The 27,154-nt window shown below is 39.1% G+C and overlaps 2 protein-coding genes across 2 annotated transcripts; one reads left to right on the forward strand and one right to left on the reverse strand.

The window, feature by feature from the left end:
• Positions 1-5,843: 5,843 nt before the first annotated feature.
• On the reverse strand, positions 5,844-8,915 carry cdca5 (cell division cycle associated 5). Its single transcript, XM_042506671.2, has 2 exons — positions 8,490-8,915; positions 5,844-7,916 (listed from the first exon to the last, which is right to left on the reverse strand). The coding sequence occupies exons 1-2, from the start codon at positions 8,752-8,754 to the stop codon at positions 7,393-7,395; spliced, it is 789 nt and encodes a 262-aa protein (XP_042362605.2). The 5' UTR covers positions 8,755-8,915; the 3' UTR covers positions 5,844-7,392.
• Positions 8,901-26,895, forward strand: psmb2 (proteasome 20S subunit beta 2). Its single transcript, XM_042506672.2, has 6 exons — positions 8,901-9,122; positions 10,583-10,705; positions 10,871-10,941; positions 24,029-24,191; positions 25,305-25,354; positions 26,676-26,895. Exons 1-6 carry the CDS (start codon positions 9,032-9,034, stop codon positions 26,775-26,777), a joined length of 600 nt encoding a protein of 199 aa, XP_042362606.1. The 5' UTR covers positions 8,901-9,031; the 3' UTR covers positions 26,778-26,895.
• Positions 26,896-27,154: the final 259 nt, after the last annotated feature.

Genomic DNA, 27,154 nt, shown 5'->3' on the forward strand with positions numbered 1-27,154 from the left:
ATTTGAAGTTTAATGTTGGGTAATAACACTTAAAGCAAATATCAACTGAATAAATAAGGAGTAAACCAAATAAATAAAAAGGCAAACATGCAGCAGGTATGATCGGCGTATGAGAGCTAATGTTAGCTAATATTAGGAAGATTACTGGGTCAACTTGCCGACTTTATGATTCTCTACTTCTGCTACCGTTGAACAATGAGTATACTCTTTGTATAAACTGCTTTACCATTTGACCTCTTGACATCTCATTCATCTTCAGTCCGCAGCTACAAACAGGTATCTATCATGGCCGTGATAAATTCAACAGTGTGTTTGAGTGAAATTACTTTCAGTAGAAAAGATTTAGGGTTAACATGTCCAAATCAATATGAAAAATATTTTAAAAAGTGAGAAATTAAAGACACCCCCCCCCATATCTCCTGTATTGTGGCCTTAAAATTCCTCTCCCAAGCATTTTTTTGCATTTTTGTTCAGTTTTTTTTTTTTTTTTTACCAACATGCACTGTATTATAACTGCCAAAATGTACAATACAGCAAAAAAAACAACAAAAATTTAGCCTCATGGAGACAATTTATAGGACAAAGAATGGAGAAACATTGCTCTCAGGTGAAAAAAAGGTGAGTATTGTCACTAAAAAAAAACCAAATAACACAAAGAAGTGAGACATTAAAGACACATTTTGACCCTAAGTGTCTTTTCCGTATGTAACAGTGTTTTTATTAGTATATGATGTGATTCCACTTGCTATAATTACCATGTAAAGTTTGTCTTTTTATTTGTTGGCGCCCCCGCTATAGGTAGTTAATGTATGCCACAGGCTGTTTGAATGTTGCCAGTTAGCAGGGACGTGCCCGAGGTGAGTCGCACTGTGTACAAATATAGTATATTAATGCCTTTAGGTCAGCTGTATGAACATTATATGCACTGTGACGTAGGGAAATGTTCATGAGGAGAGTTACGAGTGGGCTGCTGTGCTTTTAAAGCGCTAAAATATTCAAACACCACGATGCACTTGCTAAGCTAGCTCGTTAGCCACTGTGCTAAATAAACCTGTTGTTTACTTTAGAGAGTGCTGTGCACGAGCTGCCACATCTTGTTTTTGCCAACTGTATTAGGGACCAGTAAATATCCAGTTTCTGTTCAGAATAAATTGCAGCTTAAGAGACAGAAACTGGCCTCCTGATGGTCATTTCAAGTTATTTGGACCAGCCAGCTGCAGTGAAGTGCAACTGAACGCGGTTACACGTATCATGGCCTGAACATTTCTCTTCTTGCTCAGTATTTTCCAAGATGAACTCAATCGTAAATCTGTGCACAGCTGCCAAAATTGACTTTTTACCCAGCAACAAGGGCAGCCCAATGAGTCCAATTCATGGGACAATGTATTGCGTTCACCTTGCTGTTAGCAAGGAGAAAACAAAATTTTATGTGACCAAATCAGCCCAAACAAGCAAGAAATTAAGACACTTTTGGTCCAAAAAGCTGGCAAAATGTACCTTTTCTCCATTTGGCTCAGTATTTTCCAACATGAACTGGATCAAAACTGGTATTATGACAGAGTGTGAATGAGCTACATTGCTTTAAGAAGAAATATCTGATGGTCAATGTGACAAATCCCATAAATAATGTGAAAAAAGAACACTCTTGGATCTTAAAGTTGATCAAAAAGTCCCATCTTCATCACCTTAAAGTGTCTCCAATGTACCCTGACCTTAACATGTTTCCTGCTCCTCTTTTCTGCTCAGTATTTTCCCAACACACCCTGCATCACAGTCTCTGCCTCCACACAGCTGCCAAAACGGACAACGCTGCTCGGGAACGAGGATATGAAAATGAAATATGAAACAGTGGTGTGATAAACTGGTAGATAATCATCTTTTCATTAAACTTTCATCCCCAGTGACTTAAATATTCAAGAGCCCAATTACAGAGCTTGTATCTCTCCCTTTTACTCTCGCTTTTCTTAACAAGAGCAGTCAGGGAGAGAGGAAGAGGAGAGGAGAAAGAGGGGAGGGTGAGTGGCTTAAGGGGCCGAGTGAGAGCATCATTACGGAGCGGTCACACGAGAGGGGAAAAAGAGGATGACCCCCCTCCACCGCTGTCGTCTCTCCATGGAGGACAGGGAGCAGCAGGCCTGGCGCGAGGCCTGTCCGAATGTAGAGGGAGGAAAATAGAGATGGAGAGAGAGACAGGCAGCAGACAGACAAGTGCAGCCATGCAGGTCTGATGGATGGATGGAGGGAGGGAGAGACAGAGCTGAGAGGAGTATAGATTTTCCAGGCTGATAGTGGAAAGATGTGTGCATCCTGATGAGTGCCACAAACAGGGCGCATGACTCTCTCTTGTCTGCCTGTTTCTGTGTGTACGTGTGTGTGTGTGCAGTGTGTGTAAGTGTGTGTCAGTGTATTAGCAGTCAGAGCACTGAAGCCCACGGGCGATTCCTGTGTGTGCTTGCGATAAAGGGAAAAAAGGGAGGAAGTATAACGGGGGGAAGCGGGGCGTAGAAGAGGAGGAGGAGGGTTGGGGGTTGGGGGTGAGAGGAGAGATGAGGAAGTTGGTTGAGGGGGAGGACGGGGGAGGGTGTGTAGAGAGTGAGAAAGAGGGAGAAAAAAGAGAGGAAAGAGCATCCAGCAGAGCAGGGAGCTTCCTCTGTGCTGTCAAAGCCTCTGGATCATGTCCCCATTGGTCTTTCTCTCTCTCTCTCTCTCTCACACACACACACACACACACATGCTCCCCTCACCCAGTTGCTCCCCTCAAACCAACCTCCCTCCCTCCCCTCCCTCTCATGAAAAGAGTGTCTTGGCAGGGTAATTAAGAATGGCCTCTAAACACAGGAGAATGGCAAGAACGCTCCAGATGAAAGTAAATGATTAAAATAATTACAGGCTGAGAGCTGACGAGCCGGAGTGTGGGGTGGCCGCCGGACATTTGTCGGTAATTAGATAATTAATCTGAATGCAAATGATGAGCCCTAACGAAGCAGTCAAGCTGAACCAGCGACAACTGCCGTGAGTGAAATGTGGGGAGGGAGGGGAGAGGAGAAAGCAAGAGAAGAGAGGGTAAAAAAAAAAAACATGAATATGAGTGTAAAATATCCAACCTCCCCAAAAAAATCAGCATGAAAAGCAAAAGGCAGCAGCAGCAGCAGCAGCAGCATTGTAAATCAATAACTGTTCTGGCAGCTCAAAAACACTCCTACTATTTCGCTCCTGTTTGTAACTTTCACTCGTAGTGACAAGCAGACATGAATGCCTTGTTAAAAATATACAAAAAGGCAAGCCACCATGTGTTGTGCTCTTGCAAAAAAACAGTCTTCTCTTCTCCCAGGGAGCTGAAAATGCCAAATGAAGGGGACGAACATGAAATGGCACCTGAGGAGGAGAAACAGAGCACGCTTTGCACACCCTAAAATGCGTGAGCAAATTGTGGATTTACTCGCTTGCTGCTGCACACTCATTATTCCTCTATGTCTCTCTGCCTCTCACACACTCACAAATACTGTCAGCATGTGTACGTGAGCTCGCAGCAGATGTAAATAACCAACTTCATAGTTTATTCAGAGATAGTTTTTTAAGGTGTATAACAGGTGGAGATGTCAGCATCTTCTGCTTTAGATTTAAATAAAGATCTTCAGGCTTTATGTGTCTCAACTAATGTTATATTGCTGCCAAAACTGTTGTCTGTGTTTCAATTGGACAGTATAAAAACAGTCATTAATGTCAGAGGATTACTAGCAGCTGGGACGTAAATTTTAACACCATCATGAACCAAGAAGCTCCCAGATCTTTCAGCAAGACAGCTGTGGCTGTTTGAGCTGTATTAGGAAAGTAAAGTCATTATTGTAATCTTCTGAAGAGCAAATTCTGTTCCTATAGATACCAAAATTATACTATTTTTTGATAACTTACTTTGTGGAATTTCAACATTTTTCAATAAAACCCGTTTCTCGTTTATCAAAAGAAGCAAGACAACAAATTTTTAGGTAAATTTAAAGGGACATTTCATCCCAAAATCAAAACAAGGTGTTTTCCCTCTTACCTATATGGCTGTATGTGACAGTGTAATGTGACTATGTAATGAAACTACATGGTACTCAGCTTTCGGTGCTCAAAGCGCCAAAAAAAGTGCATCTGAAAATCTCAACAGTGATGTCTCTTCACAGAAATCATGACCCGAATACTTAATAATCCACAGACCTTGTTGTGAGCAGTTTCATGTAGGAAATATTTTCTGTCTATTGAACTACATCTGCCAACTGTATCATCGTGCAGAAGGAAGTGTGCATCTACTCATTAGCAGCAACAGTCGGCCTTGGTGCACGCTTTCTTCTGCACGGCGATTCGATTGGCAGATGTAGTTCGGTAGAGACAAAATAGTTCCTACATGAAACTGCTCACAACAAGGTCTGTGGATTATCTTGCGTTACCAGGTAACGATTTCTGGAAAGAAACATTGCTGTTGAGTTTTTTAAAATATGTTTTTGGCGCTTTGAGCACCACAAGGCGAGTGACATCTAGTTCTATTAGTCAGGCATTTCTACGGCCGATATCTCCAACACTTGGCAACTCACACCAAAACTATCAAGACTGATGAATAGTACTGAAGGTAAGAGGAAAATGTGTATTTTTGATGTTAGGGGGGACTGTCCCTCTAAATGTAAGTATTGGCAATATTAAGAAGTTAGGAGAGTAGAAATCTGAACATTTGGTGATACAAAAATAGTGGTGCTACAGACACATTTTGGTCAGCATGCTCCCAAAATTTTGAGGTTCAATACTCAAACCTTGTTGCTACTATCCTATGAAAATACTTGTGGAAAAGGAAAAATTGACAGAATCATTACTGTTTGGATTACACTATAACATCTGAAGAAACTCTACTCTTAAACAGAAATCACATACAGCAGTTTCAATGATCGTGTTTGCTTTAGGAACAAATCAAACCAGAGTATCGAGCTGGATTTGTAAGCTGCACATTCAGAGGCAGACGTGACGGCTGGTAACACTCCCCCCTCGTTAGTGCAAATTATGCAACACATCCACTTACACCTTTAAGAGGCTCTGGAGGAAAACGTTTTACCTGTCCACCATTCTCATTAAATCCAGACAGATCACCCACTCACTCATTCAGTCTGCCTCGTCATAATCTCTGGAGAGCAGCGCTGTGTACGAATGTGTTCGTTTTTTCAGCATGCTCGGCTAGCACCTTGTCAGGGCCCTGTGCAGGTTATCAGTCACATGTGCTGTCATCCTCCCAAATTCTCAGCTGTACGCAGCCAACAGTCACATTTCAATGCTCAGATTACCTTTAGCTGAGTGTAGAAGCTTATTTTTTAATGGCATTGTCTAAACCAGCAACCAGAGCTGCTCCCAGGAGACCACACACACTAACTGGACTTTATCTGAAGTGAAAGTTGTCACAATGTGCAATTAGTGTAAATATTTTTTTAACTGTCGAGTATGGCATCTTGTTGTTTTTTAACTATTTATATTGTTCTTTTTGCTTTATCTTGTGCATACCTTGCTGCTGTAAGAATGTAAATTTCCCCATTATGGGACTAAAGCAGGATTTATTTATCATACAAATGGTGTGTCGTGGTTTAAACTCGGAGATTAGTTGAGATTTTGCTTAAATATTACAAACAAGAATGTCACTGAGGCCACATAGAGAGGAAAACTGACAGTTTAAAATGCTGCAAACTTGTTTTAGGGTTTAATCAAAATTGAAGTTACTAAAACTCACTGAGAAAAATGAAAATCTGAAAATGCTGTTTTGGAAGAATTAGGGATTTCTGTAAAATAATGTTGTGACTGAAAGAACCTTAAGTCTGCTTGCAATGTCTGATATAATTTGTTGAATATTTATTTGCATTCACATGCAAGAAAAAACAAGAAAGAACAGATAGTTGCATAAAATTAACAGTCTAAGAGCATCAATTTTCTGAGTCTTATTCTGAAATATTATGTCAAAAGTGAATGTAAAACCTCCTGGTAACAAACTGAACTGCTGCTCACATGTTGTTTTTCCTGTTGTTCAAATATCATTAAGACATACAAAATGCCAATTAAGTCTAGTCAATTTTCTCCTGATAAAAATAATCCCTTTATGGCGCTCAGATGCTGTAAATAATGTTTCAGAGTTTACAAATGACGTCTTCCTCAGGTGATTACAATACTAATGTCAAACTGTCACATATTGCCCGTCTACAACAACAACCAGTTTCTGCTAAAAAGTCAATTAAAACAGACAAAGCCCATTTAAAAGCAAACTCTTAAAATTCAGTTTTATCACTCCAAGTTGGACCTTTAACATGACAAATGTAAGATATCGGATCACCCAAAACAAGATCTGTGTACATGTTTCATTAATAATAAAAAACAAAAAAGAATATGTTTTTGGTTTTACTTCTCTATCTACTGATTTTTTGACCTAGGGCTGGGCAATACGGAGAAAATCAGACATCAAAACATTTTTGACCAAAGACCTTAAAATAGATATTGCTGGGTTGAGTATTGGTGCTTTCACAAAATATTTATACAATGGATTTTTGATAAATAATCAGTAATGTGGATATAATGAATCAGAGTATGAGGTCAAATAACAGAACAGCTAAAACTGTCTGGTGGTTTCAGAAAGTGTTACTGTAATGCAACCTTTAATAACAGAAGACAACACTAATGATCTTAAGATATCCGAAATCTTAGACAATAGTCTTATATCACCAAACTGATATAATTAGGGATGCATAATAGCATCAGCACGATATTGATATCAGCAGATATTGGCTATAAAATGAAATATTGGAATTGGACAATGTGCTGATTACAAACAAGTATTTTTTCATTTATTGACAAAGTGAACATGTTAAAACATTAACCCCAAGTTGTTTTTCTTATTTTGCACAATGGATGAATAATGGATACACTAAAAAGAGTGTATTCGTGTACCCATCTGCGGGTCATCACAATAAGAGTATGCATAATATGATGTTAATTCCTTTACAGAGGAGACTTGATGATCACTAAGATTAGTTCGGGATTAAAGTGGATATATCAATATTGGCTGAAAAATGAGTTTTTATACATTGGATTATTGGATATCGTCATATTTATAAAAAAAAATATATATATTGTGCATCCCTTGATATAATATTGATGTTTGGCCCAGCCCTAATTTGAACACATAATAATAGTCTAAACAACCAAATTAAGATCTATTCAACGAATGAACATGCAATTCCAAAAATATAAACTAATTTTACAGCATGAAGAGCAGGAAAAAAGCAAAAACATGACTGTTTTGAGTATGAGGCACACAGATAAGTGTTGTCAGTTCTTCAGCATGTTAGAGACAAAAACAAGATTCCTTCAGTCTTTCAGTCACATTATTTACTCCACGATCAACTCAAACTCCTCTGCCTCCTCAAACTCTGCGTTCATCTGTGCAGCCAGCTCGTCCAGCTCCGTGCTGCCGATCTCCTGCACCTTCTTCCTCCTCTTCCTCTTCTCCTTCACCACAGCCACTCCGGGGATGTTTGGGTCCGGCTCAGGGAAACCTGAACCACAGTCCTCCGCCTCCAGCAAAGATGTGAATGAGTTCAGACCCGACAAGGATCCAGAAACCTCCATCCCCGTCTTGGACAGCTCGACCCTTCGGACCACTTCGGGGGTTTTCAGCTTCTCAAAGCCAAATAAGCTCTCCCTGGAGTTGGGACTGTTGAAGGATTTGTCGCTGAGCCTGCTGTAGGAGCGGCGCACTTTCTGTGACCACACCTCGTCCTCTGGATCCACTGGGGGCTGTTGGGCATGAGACGGCGGCGGTGAGGTAGGGAGGATTGGGGAGAGGATAGTGGACTTCTTCTTCTTGGCTGACGAAGAGCTCCTACGTCCCGGGACAGGATCTGGAGTGGAGACTAGAGACGACAACAATTAGAAAAATACTTTTTATTGCCATTCCATGTAAAATTGAAATCCAATTCTATAATAACCCAAATTTGTAGAAAAAAAAAATAAAATTTGCCCAACACTTATCACTTATTAGACACAAGTTTGCTTAAATATTTACTTCAACATAAAACTTTCTTTTGTTTAAGTTGCAAAGTATACTTTCCCAATACAATACAACATATATACAATAACATGGATATTATTTATACATTTCTATAGGTATTTCTATATGTTATATATAATATAAAAAATCATAATATCCTCACATTAAGACTTTTGAAAGATTAATTTAAGAAATTTTAATACCACTTAAGGCCTTATTTTTAGACTAATGAATTCAATGCTTTTTAAGACTTTTTAAGGATTCAGTTAATCTGCAGGCAATGTAATACTGATAAAGTACATGCAACATGTTACTGTGAACTTTGAGTTAAATTAAAAACGAATTTGTTTAACATAAGTAACGTTTTTTATGGCTCATCAAATAACGATTAATCGATCGTAAACTCTACCAATAGTCGATTAAGGTAAGCCCTTACCCTTTGCAACCCTGGGGGAGATCCTTGGCTTGTTTTGGCTGCTCTCCGGCTCGGATCGTCTCGGTGTGTTCTCCTTGTTCTGCTCCGACGGTGCGACCGTTTTTCTGGGAGCTATTTTCCTCACAACGATGGAGCGTTTGACGGCAGCCATCTTTGTGTCAGTTTGAGCCTGCGGAGGAGAACTCAAGCGCGAGGACCGTCTTCTCTGCGAGCCGTTAGGATTATTATTTTCCGCCATTACGTTTTTAGGCGTCCCTTCGTTCATACTGACCTCTTTCGTGCCGAAATAACGGATTTTCCTTGTATTTCACCGACAATCGGGGGAGCGGTGTCGCTTCCCGTTTGACACAAACAACAGCGGTCCGCTCAAATCGCCCGCCCGAGTCGCGTGCAAAGAACGACAGACCGTTTTCCGGTGACGTCAACATTCTGCGGCACCCGTCTCAAAGTTTTGCTGTGTAATCTGCACAGCCGAGGCTAACCGACGGCCGCTATTTCTGAGTTTTATAGAAATATATATCAGCTCTTACTTGTTAAACACAATGGAATATTTAATCGGGATACAGGGACCTGATTTCGTCCTCGTCGCCGCCGATAATGTTGCAGCCAGCAGCATCATTCAGATGAAACACGGTATGACAACGCGTTAGCTTAGCGTTAGCCACTCAGCCGGTTGGTTTAGCTACACATGCTAACTGTTTTCTTAGCTCGTATACACCTGTAAACCAACTTTTACTACTCATAATTAGTCTTTAAAGCTATGTTTATTAATACATAACGTGTAACTTCCCCTACTACCACAATATAGCTACATATCATGAATAACTTAAGAGTTTAGCTAGTTAAGCTAACTGTAGCCACGTTAAGTTTAAGCCGCGGATACATTTTTCTTATTATGTTTTTGCTCACATAGTTTAGGTATATTTACTCAGGTAACCGATAACAATATGTGCAAAATACATCACACGTACTGCAATGAGTTATATCAATTTTAAGTTTTAGAAAGTCAAGTCAAAGTTAGCAAGGTTAGCATAAACTGTTCAGTCAGGTTTCTGACAGCGAAAGTGAAAGAGACTGCATGACTTGACACAGTTCACTATGGTAGTCAGTGCATGGCCACCTAAATAATTTATTATCACAATTAATTAACATCTTAGTCCTCTGTTTAAGTTAAAGCCGCGTATTAATCTTTCTCGTTCTGCTTTTGTACACACATTTGGATATTAATATATATGTGTAAAATATATGGCATGTACTGCACTGAGTTGTATTAAAGTTGCTTTTCAGAAAATCTAATGGTAGCAGAAACCGCCCAATCTGGCTTCTGACATCAAAAATGAGATAGCTGATGTGATTTCACGTTGCTTTCTCTGGCACCTAAGAAGTGGCCACCAATATCATTTATGAACACAGTTAGTTAATGTCTTAGTTCTCTGTTTAACCATTTGAAACCTGGATAGATCACCTTTCTTGTGCTGCAGCCAGACACCTATCACAAGTATGTAATCCTTTGAAACCTGAGCATATTGGTTTGATTTCTATCATAATCATGTGGAGAACAGGCAATGAGCAACATGGCAAGAAACGTCCCACCACTTGTGGAATTAAAGTTTGTGAAAAATCTCTGAAACTGAACTAGATTTATGATAAATAAAATTCTATATTTAAAATTATTTTACAAAACTATTATCATTTTTAAGCACTTTTTAGGCCATTTCCTTGCTCCTTTGTTTTTGTTTGTTCTTTAACTTTCTGGCTTTTTTGTTTGTTTGTTTTTAGGTTTGTTTTTGGCTGTGTGTGTGTGTGTGTGTGTGTGTGTGCGCGCGCACGCACTAATTTTCAATGTTCTTTTTTTCACTTTTTACCAATTTCTTGCTAGTTATGGGGTCATTTCTTCTTAAGTTGCTCATTGCCTTCAAAGAAATCAAGCCAATTTGCCCAGGTTTCAAAGGGTTAAGTTACAGATATATATTTTACTTTTTGTATTGCGATTGTTTGTATCCCCATTCCCTTCTAAAATAAAACATGTTTATCACAAAAAAATGTATGAACACAATGGTATAAAACAGAAATCCCATTTTTTTGCTTTTCAGACTATGACAAGATGTTCAAACTAAGTGAGAAGATTTTGCTGCTGTGTGTCGGAGAAGCGGGAGACACAGCACAGTTTGCAGAGTACATCCAGAAGAACGTTCAGCTCTACAAAATGAGGAACGGTAAGGACCTCTAAAAATGATGTCTCTGTGGTAAAACTCCCCGTCTTTCTCCTCAGTTGTCTACAAGATGTCAAGGCATTGACAATACTGTCATATCTCAAGGAAAAGTGTATTTGCAGAAGATTTATGAAAGCTTAAACTTTGTCTCACCTATTTTTGTTTTAGGTTATGAGCTCAGTCCAGCAGCAGCAGCAAACTTCACACGAAAGAATCTTGCAGACTACCTTCGGAGCAGGGTAACTATCATGATACACACCAAGTACTCATCCTTTTACAACACAATCATTAAATTCTATGACAGAATTTATATTTTAATCATATTAACACAGAGTTCCCTGTTAAACCACACGGGTTCTAAGCTGTATTTGTGTTTTTAGAGTGTCAGTCTCTAAAAACTATGCAACAAACCTGCTTTGTGGGCACAGTTAAAACCATTCATTTTTCACACGTCATAAATGCCAGTGATTCAATTAATTTGAGTTGGAATTACAGCTGCAGCAGTCACTCAATTAATCAATTATTTGATCAACCGAAAAATATTGTCAACTCTTTTGATAATAAATAAGTGATATGACTAATTTTGACTGATGCAATAAACACTTGCTTTAAAAAAAAAAAATCAAACTTGCATTGTTAAATCATAACAAAACCATATAAAAAGTGTATAAAGCCATGGTTTTATTTTAGCCTGCATATCTACTGCATTTTTTGTTAACTTTTTTTTTATTTGTGCATTTGTTCTGAAATTGTTATTTGGAATAATTTGCTCCTGTCGGCACTGGTCTCATCTAAATGTGATGGTCTTCTTACTCACAGTCCATTAAACAGCCATCAGGGTTCCATAAAGCAGTGGTACTAACCTTTATTTTGCAGGAATTGTTTTCTCCTGCCCTAGGAAGATTTTGTTTGAGAGATATGACTATAATCATAACCAAAGTAACTGTTTTAGTTCAGGGGCCTGTTTTGGTTGTGTTTGCATTAGGTTTTTAATGAAGAAAATAATATTATTGGTGTACGTGCATCTGATGTGCATATATTCATTTTACAAGATAATTTCAACAACTCAGCACAATTTTTTACAGAACATTAGTAACCAGTTGCCCCGAATTTCTTTTTCTAATTTTTATTTTTTGGGGCTTTTTAGGACAATGTGAGTGTGAAAGGGGGAGAGAGAGCAGGGGGGACATGCAGCAAAGGGTAGGGGCCAGATTCGAACCCACGGCCACTGTGGTGAGGACACATACTCTGTACATGGGGCGCCGCTCCACCAGGCACCCCTACCCCGAATTTCTACTCGTCAAACGGGGTTTTAAAATAGAAAAAATAGCGGTTATAATTTGACATGTTAACATAGCCAAAGTGAACTGAAGATGACGTTAAAGTGAAATTCGACAACTTTTCAACTTTCCGCCCCTAGCATTTCCAAGTGGTATTATCATTTGTGTAGGTGTCGGAAAGACAACGAGATCGCTTTCCATTTTCCTCCGAGCCTCACAAATACTAACAACACAGGACACAGTGCATTTTGTTTTCCACCGTTATTTCAGTTGTAACTGAATATGTAAAGTATTTGCAGAGAATTTAAAGATACTCTTTAATAACTTGGTATAGCCACAAATAGCTATCGCAAAAAAGTGCCATCCTCTTCACATTTTAGTTGTGCCATGGTCGACGTACACCAATATTATTGGTGTACGTGCATCTGATGTGCATATATTCATTTTACAAGATCATTTCAACAACTCAGCACAATTTTTTACAGAACATTAGTAACCAGTTGCCCCGAATTTCTTTTTCTAATTTTTATTTTTTGGGGCTTTTTAGGACAATGTGAGTGTGAAAGGGGGAGAGAGAGCAGGGGGGACATGCAGCAAAGGGTAGGGGCCAGATTCGAACCCACGGCCACTGTGGTGAGGACACATACTCTGTACATGGGGCGCCGCTCCACCAGGCACCCCTACCCCGAATTTCTACTCGTCAAACGGGGTTTTAAAATAGAAAAAATAGCGGTTATAATTTGACATGTTAACATAGCCAAAGTGAACTGAAGATGACGTTAAAGTGAAATTCGACAACTTTTCAACTTTCCGCCCCTAGCATTTCCAAGTGGTATTATCATTTGTGTAGGTGTCGGAAAGACAACGAGATCGCTTTCCATTTTCCTCCGAGCCTCACAAATACTAACAACACAGGACACAGTGCATTTTGTTTTCCACCGTTATTTCAGTTGTAACTGAATATGTAAAGTATTTGCAGAGAATTTAAAGATACTCTTTAATAACTTGGTATAGCCACAAATAGCTATCGCAAAAAAGTGCCATCCTCTTCACATTTTAGTTGTGCCATGGTCGACGCTCTTTCTTTGTACCACAAATTGAGCCTTTATTTTCCTACAATATCATATGTGTCGGCAGACAAAATTGCAGTGAAAAGCGAGTCTTATAGGGGACCAATCTAAACACTAATGGTGTTATTATTTTCTAGCCATTGCATTGTGCAGTCAACATTTACTTTATAATAAAAAGTTAAAGCAATAAACTTAGTTATTTTCACATTTATACTGCTGCTTTTCCAAAACAAACTAAAGGTAGTAAAGCACTGTAACACATTTCATTTTACAGTCATTTTATACATTTTCTTTTATTACACTGCCAGAGATGATAGTGTGAAATTTGAAAATTGTCTTTGAAAATAAATCCACACATTGTTATTCACAGAAAACAAGCTGAACAGCCTTGTGGTGTCACACAAATGCAAATTATAACTTGCACCATCTGCTGTGATTTGTGTTGCCATGTAGTCTCTGACCTGCTTCATCTTTTATCCTTCAAGTGAACATCTTTTAAACCTGTTTAAACCCACTGCAAACACTGTCAACACCTGTAACTTTTTAAATTTCCCCAGTTAACAAAACAGAAGCTAATTAATCCCATGTACCAGTGGTCACCCTCTGAATTAAGCATATTCATCATGGGGAAATGAGTGAGCACACCTATAAATATTTTAATTTTTATTTTATCATGAAATATATAAATATTTTATTTTTTATTTTAACTTAATTACTTAATTTCTATTAAAGCTTAATTACATTCCTCTGTTAGCATTTGCGATCTCATTTTGCTTTAGGGAGTCAAATGATAGAATCACATATTAATTCCCATAATTTAAAGTAATACTCACTTAAGATTGCAGGGACTGTGACCACATGTGGGAGGTTTACTCATCCATATCACAACATGTTTTAATGTCCTCTTTAGACTGTATGTTTTGGCTTAAACTGGAAATTAAAAAACACTCAAACACAGTAGAGATCTTGCGTGATGAAGTGACACTGCTATGATGTAATACTGGAGATGTAGTGTTACTCCAAAGTTCCCGTGGGAGTTCAGTCTCACTTGCAATTACACCTGTGTTTATCAGCTGGGGACACCCAGGCTGAGCCAGTCAATGCATTTTGACAGAGTCAGGTACATTTGTCAGCTTGTTGTGTGAGTGGTGACGGAGGTTTCTCCCTCTGAGACTTCATGACAACACCTGAGCCTGCAGCAACATCTCCCACCCCAACTGCACTGTTGCTCTGGGTATATTATCAACATACCATGATTTTGACCTTCAATACTTCAATGCCAAAATCTGACCATCCAAAAACATGTGAAGGTGCAGAATTTCTCCTCATTACTCACTCGAGCTTGGATTTACAACCAGAAAAGGTAACCGGCTCATGTATCAGTATGCATTTGTGAGTGTTAGTGAGCTTGTTTGTTTATGCTGAACACGTCTTGAAAAGTGCAGTGCTTTTTTAAATTATTATGTGTGTCCTGAAGGCCTCGCAGAGACCTGAGGCAGTACAGTGGAAGGCACACAAGCAAGGATTAGTGTATTTACAATATATATTAAAACAATCACGGGGACTAACTCTGTGAATAGATATTTGGTATTTTATCAGTTTAAGGAAGTTTACTTACTCTACATTTAGGTGTTAATAGATAAAGTTTTTAAGCTTATTGTAGTTTCAGTTAAACCCCCAATTCCAAGTAATGAACAAATTTATTATGAAAGTGAAAGTCACCCTCAGCTTTGTGCGCCTGGTAGGGCTGGGTATCGGTACTCCATAAAGTATTGACCGAAATAACCCAGTACCAAGTAGTGCTGAAACTTCTCCAGTCAAATGATACCTGCATTTAATCCTGTTTCAGCCTTGGGTTTGATCCCGAACAGCCTGAAACCCATTTGTGGTGTGGTAAAGTTAAATTTGGTGTATTTGGCGAAGTATGTAATTCAGCACGTCGAGATGCCACCAAAACGTTAGAAAGTATGGCTATACTACACTTCATTTCATTTACATTAAAGTATAGAATGAATACTTGAATTTCTCTTGGTATTGGTATCACTTTAAGCGTACTGATATTAGTACTGGTATCATATTTTTTTTAAACGATACACAACAGTCCTACTGCTTTGCATTTCGACCTGCTATATTTGCCTTTTTTTGGTGCCTGTGCACAACTTTTGTAGCTTCTTTTTGGATGCGAGGTGCTTACCTTGTCTCTACCTTTTTATGAAGTCCCGACCTCACTGTGCACCGTGCCCAGGAACGTCCTGAACACAGCAAAATAAGAACACAATAACAAAATACAGGCAGAGGGCAGAGTCCCTGCAGACAAATACACCACCACTCACCTCTGGTGGGTCATAAGGAGTGATAAAGAGTGGTTACTTTTGTCCAAATCTATATATCGTTTCTTAGGAAAGTCCTGCGTAGCCTGTTACGTGTCCTTTTAAAAACATTAGGATGCATATAAATAGGATTGCAGTTAACAACTTTAAAATAGCAGTCAATCTGACAATAATTTCCTACTTTAATCAATAGCTTAGTTCAGAAAATGTCAGTTTTATTTTTTTTGCTTAAAAAATACTGAAAACTAGGAATCCATTATCAAAATATTTACTGGACAATTTCCTGTTGATTGACTAATAAGTTAATTCACTAACTGTTTTAACCACACAAATTGTACATTTGTTTTTTTGTTGTAGTGCATAGTTCATGCTACTATTTGCTTTGGCCTCTGTGTGTTTTTAGCTGTAACTCACTCAGTCAGATCTGCTCGACGTATCCGTGCGTTTTGTCTCTTGCACTAATTTGTTAAGAGTAGTGCAGCCACTGCCTGTCACAACAGCAGAAGGGTGAAAATAATTACAAAAAACAATTAGTGTGGCAGAGAAGGGAATGTGGGACACATCGAACGGGGGATAGGGGTAGAGCAGGAGGGGGAGGAGGAGGCGGTGGGGGGGTCCCAGGGGGAGACAAACAGGCCCAGTAGACAACACTACACAGACTGGAGTGTGAGAACGAGTAGGAGTCAACATACACACGGATACAAAATGCGTGTGCACAGGAGGGACCTATAGGATCAGGATCGTTTTTATTCTGTCAAGGTTGTACATGTTGTGGAGGATAACATTTATATTCATGTCTTGCCATAAGCTGGGAGTGTATCGTTATTTTCGTGCCTCACGGTTATGAATTTGGTTTTATGAGTGCAGGATTTACTAATGCTGCGTTCTCAGGAGTGCTCAGAAACTGAAGCAATAGCAGTTTCTCCTCTGCATCCCACACCTTCCTCCAGCTATGCTCTTCTCACATTCATCAACCTCCAGAGTACACGGACATTTGCAAATTATGTTGTATAAACAGGGTTTTTTTATGGTGTTTTCCCCCCCAGAACATCTTGAGTATGTAGAATATGTAATGTGTGTTGTCCATTTGAATGTGAAACAGGAGAAGCGTCTGCTCGAGTTTTGAACCGTTATACAGCAACAAGAAGTAACATTTCTTTAAGCAAACATGCAGGAGATCGAATCCGACCTGTTATTGTGTCGTCTTTGGGCAGATAATGATTCTGTTTGAAGAAGCTTAAACCATTTACTTCAATGACAGTGCCACCACTTTAATTAATGAATAATCATTTTCATCATCAATCTACATTCTCATCTACATTAATACATTAATCATTTAGTCTAAGAAATGTCAGAAAATAGTAACAGAAATGCCTGTATTTAAGAATCTGGAACCACTTGACTTTTGGCATTTTGGCTTAAAAAAATATGACTGAAAGCATTAACACCTGATAAAAGCTGTTCGGAGATTAATTTTCAGTTCAACAAATCATTTCAGCTCTCCATGATTTGAGTATTAATCCTGATCATTCTATAAATGTTAAACAGTAACTTTGGTGTTTTTCAGCTTGTATTCTATTTACCTTTTTTATTGTGTCTAAGTGATTAATTAGAACAAAAAAATGTGAAATTGACTCGGTATTGAGTGAGACAATTCAACCAGCAGCTGCAAAAGTTACTTTGGTGTATATATGCAATAGTGGATTGTCAGTTTACATCCACTAAAAGTGCTTGTTTTTGCTAAAAGCTGAGATTGTTATTCCAGGTGTCTGACAACATTATGGCAAGGATTCCTACAGAGGTAGATGTTTTTGTTTAAGAGTAAGATCCTTTTTATTTAATCGGAAAAAGCCTCAAAATCACCATGCCAAACTCAACAGACGACATGTGAATAAACAGTAGTTTTATTATCAGAAAACACATTTCATTTAAAGCCAAGAGAAACAAAAAAAGTCATTAAAAACTGTCTTGGTTCATCTTAACACTGTTCCAACAGTCACCAACTCTGGTATGGTTGAAAAAAACAAACCAAAAACCTTAATTCACCCAATTTAGATGTTAAAATAAGGTGGCTTTATACAAGCTAAAATTGCTGTTTTTTTAAATGGAGTCTGGTTGGTTTGTCAGTAGTGGTTTTTGAGCTTTTTCTGGTTAAACAAAAAGGATCTTGGTCTTAACGAAAAGGTCTTCCTCAGTAGGGATCCTTTCCATAATGCCGACAGACACTTAAAATAAAAGACCTCCTTTGCAGCTGACATTTCGACATGTCATTGTAGGAAAAGCAATGATGAAGTAACGGAGTAACTTACTTAAATACTTAGTAGAACTGAGTCATTGGTAATGTTGTCAGTTTAACCTGCACTTTTCCTTCTATAACAAGTCAAAATGTCTGCTGTGAAAAAGGTCCATCTGAGCCTAACAGCGACAAAAACACTTACTGGACGTACATTGAAGAGTGCAGAAATGCCAATTAATTGCAGCTGCCACTGCAGCAGTCACGTTCAATACTGGACCAGATGCTTTTCACCATGTTCTGTCAACACTAGAGCTGCAATGATTTGTCAAGTAATTAATTAGCTAATGGACATTTTTTAGCAACTATTTTGATAATCTAATATGGATCATTAAAGTATTTTTCAGCAATAAAGCCAAGCATTTGCTGGTTTCATGCTTCTTAAATATGAGAATTTGATGCTTTCTTTGTCATTGCTGATAATAAACTGAATAGCTTTGGATTTTTCGACTGTCGTTCAGATAAAATACCATTTAAAGACGTGATCTTGGGGTCTGCAGAATTTAGCAGGGCATGTTTTACTGTTATCCAACATTTTATTGAGAAAATGATTAATGGAGAAATGTACTGGCATATGAATCGATAATGACAAAAATCACTGTTTGCAGTGTTTATCAATACTAAACTTGCTATTTAGTAAAGACGTTTGCTATAACAAAAACAATGATTCCAGAAAACAATTAAAGATAAACAGTAGAGGCCTTTTTCAGGGAAGACATTTGACATGTCACTGTTGGAAAAGCGCAGGTGTAAATGATAAAATGAATTATGGCTGAATTGTATTTAGCTTTATGAAGACAATAGAGACATCGTTAATGTTATCAGTATCACCTGTGCTGTCCTGCTGTGAGGAGTCACAGTGTCTGCTGTGGAAAAAAAGGCCCATTGTAAAGTTGTAAAGGCAACTTTTAAAAACATTTCCATCAACATGTACAGCGTAGATTAAGCCCATTTTGTTGACTAAAAATTTAATGTAGATGTAGGTAGATGAAAAACGCCTGTAGTCCAAGATCAATTCCTGTCTGGGGAGCTGGCTGCATATGTTGGAATTTATTTTAATTAATCTGATTAAATCATAGCAGATTAAAGTTTAGCCCAGATGGAAAGGAAAAGATAATGATCTGCTTTTGTGTATCAAATCTTTTTTTTTCTACCATCCTTAAATCATATTCTAACCCCCCTCCACAAAAAAAAAAAAAAAAAATCACGTGATGCCACTGGCACATCCAGACCCTTAGGTTAAAAACCACTGGCTGATAAATTAATCAGTGGTATATTGTTAATTCTGATGGCCTTATTCCTGCAGGATAAATTACAGATGAGTCCTTTAGTCTGAAAGATGTCATACCCCAGTGGCTGCAGACCTCCGGGAGGTGTAGTTAGCTAAAGTCAGCAGAGCATGTCGGCGCAGAGTAAGCGAAACCCCGCTCACATACGACTGTGCGCTTCTTACCAGCCCGCCGTCCAGAAAAACAACTCCGCTAACCTCTGGAGTACCGCATTCACTCAAGCTTTAGAGACGAGACAAAGAAAATAAAAAACTAGCGGTAAGCATAATCACCTGAGGCCTCGGCTCCGCTGCATGCATGTCAGTAATGATACACATGAAATTCACCACCGAGCAAAACAACAACTGCAAAGTTTTAGGGGCATAGAAACTCAGCATCTGTTCTGCCTCTATTTGTTTTAGCTTCCTGTCTGATGCACTGTATTATTTGCAAAAATTGTGTATTGAAGATGAATAAGGATTAAATTGATGTTGAATATACAGGTGTATTTAGGTGTAGGAGGCTCAGACATGAGGTTAAACAGATACAGCAAAGCTCAGGGGAGGCAGATGGTTTATAAATATAACATTTGATTTTTTTTTTGCAGATTATGTAGAAGCCAAAAAGCCTCGCAGTCATCAGTTTTTGTATATATATGTGGATGTTTGCTCTGCAGTTTGCTGAAGAAGTAGAATTTAGTCAATGCGCAAAGTTTGTTTATTTTTAGATTTTCCTATAAGGCCGCACAGCAACAGTTAGCCTCTGTGCGGTGGTGATCTACAGCTGGCCCCATATGGGTTTGTAAAATATTTTGTAGCACGGGCACACAATGGGTACAAATAATTACTGGCGCCATATTGCATGCGGCTCCCCTGCTCCTGCACAGATGAACAATTAATACAGCAGATTGAGGAGAAATGCCAATAAAGAGAACATGCCCCGGGGCAGGGTGCAAAAATAGGGGGAGGGAGGGAGGTGGGAGGAAGAAGGGGAGGGAGGGAGTGCTGGAACGTGGAAGAGAGTTTGGGGATGAGTTTGTGATGATTTTTTAGAAGCCTGACCTTATTTTGTGTCACAACTGAAGCCGTTTTTGCTCTGAATCGTACACTGCTGATGTCTTAAATTCCCCATGAATTGAAAAAAAAAAACCACTTTCCTACTGTTATTATTTATCTCTTGTTATATGCAAAATATATCGGTTTTAGAGTATTTTATATCAAAATCCCTGTCTTTTTTTTCCTGTAGAACAGTTTCAAATGATTGATGACTCATCCTTCAACGAGGGGCATTTACAAAAGTTCATCCAATCAAATGAGACTTTGTACGACGAGCTAGCCGCACTGGTCGTGTAGAAGCACTTTTCGCCCTTTGTGGGTTGTAGTAGCTAACAGAGCAGTATGGCAAAAGAAAGGGCAACACGTTCTCATGCCAATTTGTTACATGGTGCCATTGTGACCTTTCGCATCTACTCCAATGTTTTAGGTGTTTTAGGTGTCCTGCTTCAGCTGTTTACGCTCCTGAATGCTGTTACAGCGATGTCAACAAATGCACATGGTGGGATGAAGCAGCACGGTCTTTGTGTTTACACCACAGTACGGACTGTCACAATGGTCATGAATAGGCAACAAAGTCAGGGATGGTTAGGTTTAGACAAAAGAGGCACATGGTAAGGTGTGGGGGAAAAAAAACTCTGGACTCGAAAGTTTGTTGTTTGTGCCTCCCCGCCCGCCCCACAAAGGCACTCGCGCTCCTTATTTCACGTGGTTACCATTATCATACCTGACGCTGTCCTTCAGAGTTTCATGCGCATGCATCTGGTTCTGTCCAGCCGCATTCTCAAGTGTCATTTTTTTAAGTTTTCAAGAAAAAATCACAGATTTGCTCAGGTTTTAAAGGTTTAGATGCCTATGAAACATGTCTGACTGCAGCACAAACAAAACAATGAAAAACCCCAAACAAACAAACAAAAAAACTGAAATTGATCCAGGTTTCAAAGGGTTTGGAATCCCTCTTTGCAGGCCAGGATAAATCTTGTTAAAGGTGTATATTTTGGGGAGTTTTGATCTAAACTGTCTCTTGGCTACTTTTTCTTTTTTTTGGACAAAGCCAGGCTAACAGTTTCCCCTTGTTTCTAGTCTTTGTGCTAAGCTAAGCTAACTGGCTTCTCGCTCCAGCTGCATTTTTGCAGCACATACATGACCGTGTTATGAATCTCATTTAACTTGAGACCAAAATGCAATTAAAAGTCTCCAGAATGTCAAACTTTTCCTTGAAAACCAGGTGGAGCCGGTTTGTGTCTGCTGAAGGTGACAGTAGCAATGTGCAGGTGAAGCTTTTGTTTCGTGGGTCGTGTTTGGCTGAGAGCGAGCGTCACAGTGGGGGGGGGGGGATAAAACATATGATGTGTATTGTTTGCATGTGAGCACGGGTGTGAGTTCAGGTGGCTGGGTTAACAAGGTGCCTGGTTCCCTCTGAGGTGACATGGGAAGGGAAGGTTATTTTGATGCCAAGTCCGTATTATTGTTACATTGTAACCAGTGAGACAGGTGTCTGGTGGGTGGGGGTGATGCCACTGGGGCGTTCGCGAGGCTCACGGAGGAGTTAAAGCACACACACTTAAACCCGCACACAATAAGATATTCATCCTGAGATTCACGCCCGCTGTGCACACTCACAAACACAGTCTTTCTCACCTCTGTGTGTGTGTGTGTGTGTGTGTGTGTGTGTGTGTGTGTGTGTGTGTGTGTGTGTGTGTGTGTGTGCGCGCGCACTTCAAAACCGTCGTTAACACACAGACTAGTGCCGGTTCCACGGGGAGTATAACGATCATCATTGCCCTTGTGGCAAACGCAGCGCTAACACACAAGTCAAAGAAATAAGCAGGTTGGCTCAGAGATGAATTGAAATGAGAGGGCAGGTGTGCAGATCGCAACTCGTCTGGCATCGTATGAGTCATATTTGCCCCACTGCACGACTTCGAATGCGATGTTATATTTTTCTTGTTGCATTTGAACCGAAAACAGTACACTGCTTCTACTGCCGTCAAAAATTTAGGCCATAAGTTGTTTTGAAGCCCCCTAAAAATGGTCTAGCTTTAAAGGGATTTTTTAAAATGAGGAACAGTGGCTTGCAAAAACGAAGAGAGAAAATTAGTGTTTTGGAGGAAGAGAGGGGAGAAGAGGCTGGAAGCGTAAAAGATGTAATTTAAAAAGAGAAGACGGGGGGGGAGGAAGGGGCAAGAGAAACGACTTTAGAAGTTTTTAATGAGCCCTGGCGCTACTCCAGGGCACAGGGTGAAGGCGGAGGAGAGGAGGGGAGGGAGGGAGGTAAAGAAGGGATGAAGAGGGAGGGAGGGAGGGAGGGAGGGTGCAACGGAGGGAGCAAGAGGGGTGCTGACTCCCAGCAGATGTCACACTGCCAGTGACACCGTGATTCTCCCCCTCAAACACTCAAACACGCTCACCTCCTCTGTCCTGTGACGCCCTTTCACCTTTCCTCTCCCTCCGTCACTAGCTGCCTCTCCCTGCGCTCTCTCACTTGTGTTTTTTTGTCCTCGCTGCCGTTTATGCTGCATTATCCACATCTCACCTAAGTGGAAAAGTCAGTAATTAAAAAACAATTTCAATTAGTTAAGAAAGAGAAGTTTTTGAGTGGTTCTGTAAGATGTCTTGCTCTCATGACCTGGTTGATAAAAGTTTGTAAATGCACGTTTAAGTACAATAAGGTACAAATGGCGACACAATACATATGTTGATGGTGATGTTGGCACCTCTGATTGAAGAAAAGAACTGTATAAATGCAGAAATGGTGCAATACGACTCTAAACTACTCACAGTATGCTCTCATATCGAGCCATTTGCCAGTTGTTATGTTTTTCTGATTCTTACACGATGTTCACTTGACTTTTCACAAAGGCTACGTTCACATTACAGGGCTTAACCCTTTGAAACCTTGAGAAACATCCCTTTCCTTGTGCTGTTTTTACACACCTTTCACTAGTATTTAAACCTAAAATGGCAATAAGCAGCTTGGTAAGAAATGTTCCAAAAAAAAGAAATGAATAGATTTAGAATTACAAAAAGGAAAGAAGCTAGGGTTAAATGTCTGGAGAGAAAAAAGAAAAAGAAAGATAAGGAAAAACTACATTTATAATTATCATACTTAACATATTTAAAATTATCTTAAATAATTATTATATATTTTTAAGAACTTTTTAAAAACTTTCTTGTTTTTTTGTTTTTTAAAACAAATTTTCAGGTAATCTTCTTGTACTTTTTACTAATTTTTTTGCTGATTTTTCAGGACATTTTTTCTGTCCTTGCTCATCCCTTTCTTCCCATTTTTTAAAAAGAAATCAAGCCAATTGGCTCAGGTTTCAAAGGGTTAATGCTCAGTTCAGATATTTTATCCTCAGATCCAGTCTTTTTGCCTAGACTGTTTACGTTCATGCTTTAGGTGACCAGTGTCTGACTTCAGTGTGAAAGGATCTTTTCCCTGAAACGCATCACATGCAACCAGTAACCAACTACCAAAAAACATCATATTTTTGAGAAAGGCACCTGGGATAAAACGAATGGCACGGGCTGTCGAGCTTTTACTGTACCTAACATTTGCTGCGGAGGTCGGACTATAATTTGTTGTGTGTTACGATGAGGGTGAGAAGCTGAAGTGACACAAAAGCCAAAAAGAAAAAAACGCATACATTTAGATATGACTGTTTTCATAGCAGTCGCACAGCCAATAATCATACATGTGTCAGATTTAAGACCACATACGGAAATAGCCCAAATCTGATTGGAAAAAAAAATCTGATTTGTGCACCCCCACCATTTTGGAAAAAAAAAAACACAAGAGCAAAAAAAAAAAAAAAAAAAAAAATCAGATTTTTGCTACTATGGGTTTCAGTGTAAAAAAGCCAAGCAAGTCCACTGAACCCTGTGAAAACACTTGTATAATCACTTGTGTGGTTCTAGAGTTTCTTTCCAATAGTAACATTGAATTAAGTTAGTGTGCATCTCAAACTGACACCCTTCTCATAAATGTGAAAATTAATTCTCCTCTCCTCCCTCCTCGGTCTCTCTCCAGACTCCGTATCATGTGAACCTGTTGCTGGCGGGCTACGATGACACAGACGGCCCCGGTCTCTACTACATGGACTACCTGTCTTCCCTGGCCAAGGCCCCCTTCGCTGCCCACGGCTACGGAGCCTTCCTCACTCTCTCCATTCTTGACCGGCACTACAGACCGGGTCAGTGCAGAGAAATGCCTCATGCATGTTTCTGTTTGCATGTTCTGTTTATTGTTCCTGTGAGACACACTGGAAAGACAAGAGAAAGAAATAAAATATGGTGCAGGTCTGCAGAGCGGTCACTGCAGGGGTTATAGAGTTGATTCACACTCTGGTCACAGTGCAGACTCATATGACTGTGAGGGGTCTCGTTAAATGAAATTATTTCACCTAATAGCAAATTATAAGCATGGAAACATCGTTTTGAATGTTTATTTAGTGGTTGTTTGTAGTGAAAATACCTATTATAAATCTGACAAATTATCATCTCTCTCTTTCTCTATCTTGTTTTTTTTTTTTTATAACAATTTCTTGTTATTCCTTACATGGCATCACCCCCCCACCCCCCTTCACCAAAACCACTGAATTTCACAGTTAACCCTTTGACACCTGTGCAAATTGGCTTGATTTCTTTCAAGAACGCAGGAGTTACAAGTTATGTGTTAAAGAGAATTGCCTGAAATTTAGTTTTAAAATTATTATTGTTATTGTTAATTATAATATGATAAATATAGGGGTAAAATGGTTCATAATAATTTTAACAATGATAATTATAAATATCATTTTCTGGACTTTTTTAAACTATTTTTGTCTTTTTCTTTACTTAATTTCTTTTTATTTGCAGGACATTTCTTTTTATTTGCAGGACATTTCTTTCCAAGTTGCCTTTTTGCTTTTGTAAAGATTTTTTGGGGGCATTTTTGCCTTTATTAGACAGGACAGAGTGATGGCGTGAAAGTGGGAGAGAGAGGGAAGGACATGCAGCAAAGGGCTACAAGCCAGAATCGAACCTGCAGCCGCTGCGGCAAGGACAGTGCCTTCATACATGGGGCACCCGCTCTTTCCACTGAGCCACCAGGCACTCCCTTTTTGCTTTTTTAGCCTTGTTTTCAGAAGAAATCGAACCATATTGCTCAGGTTTCAAAGGTTTAAATGTGTATGAAAGGTGTCTGAAGCCATAACAAGAAAAGTGATAACAGCTGTTTTCCTGCTTCATTTTAATCTCATTTATGTCGCTTGTCATTCCCTTTTTCTCCCATTTCAGCTCTCTCATTTTCTTCTTTTCTGTTCTAGATCTGACCCGAGATGAAGCGGTGGATCTGCTGAAGAAGTGCATCGAGGAAGTGAGTTCAGGAACTTTTTTTTCATTCCTACTTCATAAGTATAAATAAGAATAATAAGCATCTTATGTAATTGTCAGATAGCAACTGCAGAAGTGGCCTCAGTCGGTGTATTCTCAGTAACTTGGACAGTTCGCTTTAATTTGGCTTTTACTGGGAGTCTGTATCAAAAGTGTAACGCCCATTGAATCATCGCTGACCTTCGATCTGACCTTTGTTCGGCCGAGAGGACAGCTGCTGGCCAAACTCTTCGCCAGGCTGAAATTTACTGGACAGAAATAGTTTTTACATAGGCTCCAGAAGAAGAAATCAGCATAGTTTTTGTTTATTGATTCACAGATTTTTATGGGAATATGTTGCAACCTTTTCCTACAGTGAAACCAGCGAGCTCCTAGCCACACCACGAGCCATGAGCAATCATTACAGATACTGTTAATAAATTCACATCATACAAAGAGTTGGAGATTTGTGATTTTAAACAGTCGTTTTTGGAGATTATGCTTCACCAAGCAAATCACAGGAAAAAACTTGCGGGGGTCCTGAAGAGTCTTTCACTCACTGAGTGTGTTTACTGTATTTAAATATGGGATATGTGTGTATTTTTATGAGTGTATGCTTCGTATGCGTGTTTTTGTGTGTACCTACAGTATGTATACATATTTTTACGTGTATATGTAGTACTAGGTTCATTGTGGTTCAGATTGTAATTGTTCAAATCAGTTCGATGGCCCTTTGTTATCACATAATTTAGATTTTATTTTTATTTTTTTAATATATTTTTTTACATATTTTTACTTTTTTTTTAACTGTCATCACTGTTGTTGCATTGTTATATTTTTGTATTCTCATTCTTATGACTATTATTAATTTTATTTTAACCTCACCTCTGAATGTTTTGGTATATATAAACATATAAATTAATTAAAAAGAAAAATGTCAGTGGGACACCTATCACCCTATTGCGGGCCAGATTTGGTCCCCAGGCCTTATGTTGGGTATCACCGTTATAAAGGGAAATTAGTGTTTAGATGCTAAAACACATAAATGGAATATTATAAAACAGTTATAAACAGGTTATTCATGTCCATGTAAACGCACTCGCTGTGGACTGATGCATTTGACAAAAATGAAGCAGATCTGTTTTGTGTCGGGCGATTGACAGGCACCAAAAACACCTCTGAAAAGGCCTTTAGCCTTTAGTAGTCCCACTTAATCACTCTGTGCCTCCTTTCTTTTTCTGGTTCCACTTGTTTCTACATCCATTCTGCTTATCCGTGTCCTCATCTCATCTCGTAACATTTCTTGTCTTTTCTCCGTCCGCCAGCTGAACAAGCGCTTCATCCTGAACCTTCCCTCCTTCACCGTCCGTTTGATTGACAAGGAGGGCATCCATGACCTGGAGAAGCTCACCTCCAGCACCAAGTGACCGCTCACTGCTTAACTACCAACCCTCACGCCCGCGTTTCTCTCCTTTTTTTTTTTTGTACCGATGACCTCCTTGCTCTTTCTGTTCCAATAAAAAGTGACACACAGTTGAGATACAAGCTCTTTGTCCCTGTGGTGCTTTCTCATTGCTCTCTAGTCTACTCATCTGCACATAGAAAGAGAACAGCCTTCTGGCTGTGTACTTTTGCACTTGTACTCGGTGAGTGTGGGTAATGTACACTTGCTCATGCTTGTACACGTGTAACAAAAAACACGCTTGCACATACGGTGTTTTTTTTTTTTTTTTAAAAAAGGAAAAGTACTTTGCTTGTAGTTTTTTCTCTGAAATACTAAACTACATAGAAATATTGGTCTGCA

The sequence above is a fragment of the Plectropomus leopardus genome, chromosome 17 (genome assembly GCF_026936395.1).
Source record: "Plectropomus leopardus strain MGB_pleo_1.0 chromosome 17, ASM2693639v1, whole genome shotgun sequence".
Taxonomy (NCBI): domain Eukaryota; kingdom Metazoa; phylum Chordata; class Actinopteri; order Perciformes; family Serranidae; genus Plectropomus; species Plectropomus leopardus.

Coding starts and splice junctions, on each gene's coding strand:
- cdca5 (XM_042506671.2), bottom strand. CDS start 8,754: ATGAACGAAGGGACGCCTAAAAACGTAATGGCGGAAAATAATAATCCT. Junction 7,917..8,489: donor CTCCCCCAGGGTTGCAAAGG/GTAAGGGCTTAC, acceptor TGTCGTCTCTAG/TCTCCACTCCAGATCCTGTC.
- psmb2 (XM_042506672.2), top strand. CDS start 9,032: ATGGAATATTTAATCGGGATACAGGGACCTGATTTCGTCCTCGTCGCC. Junction 10,706..10,870: donor GCTCTACAAAATGAGGAACG/GTAAGGACCTCT, acceptor TTTTTGTTTTAG/GTTATGAGCTCAGTCCAGCA. Junction 10,942..24,028: donor CAGACTACCTTCGGAGCAGG/GTAACTATCATG, acceptor GTCTCTCTCCAG/ACTCCGTATCATGTGAACCT.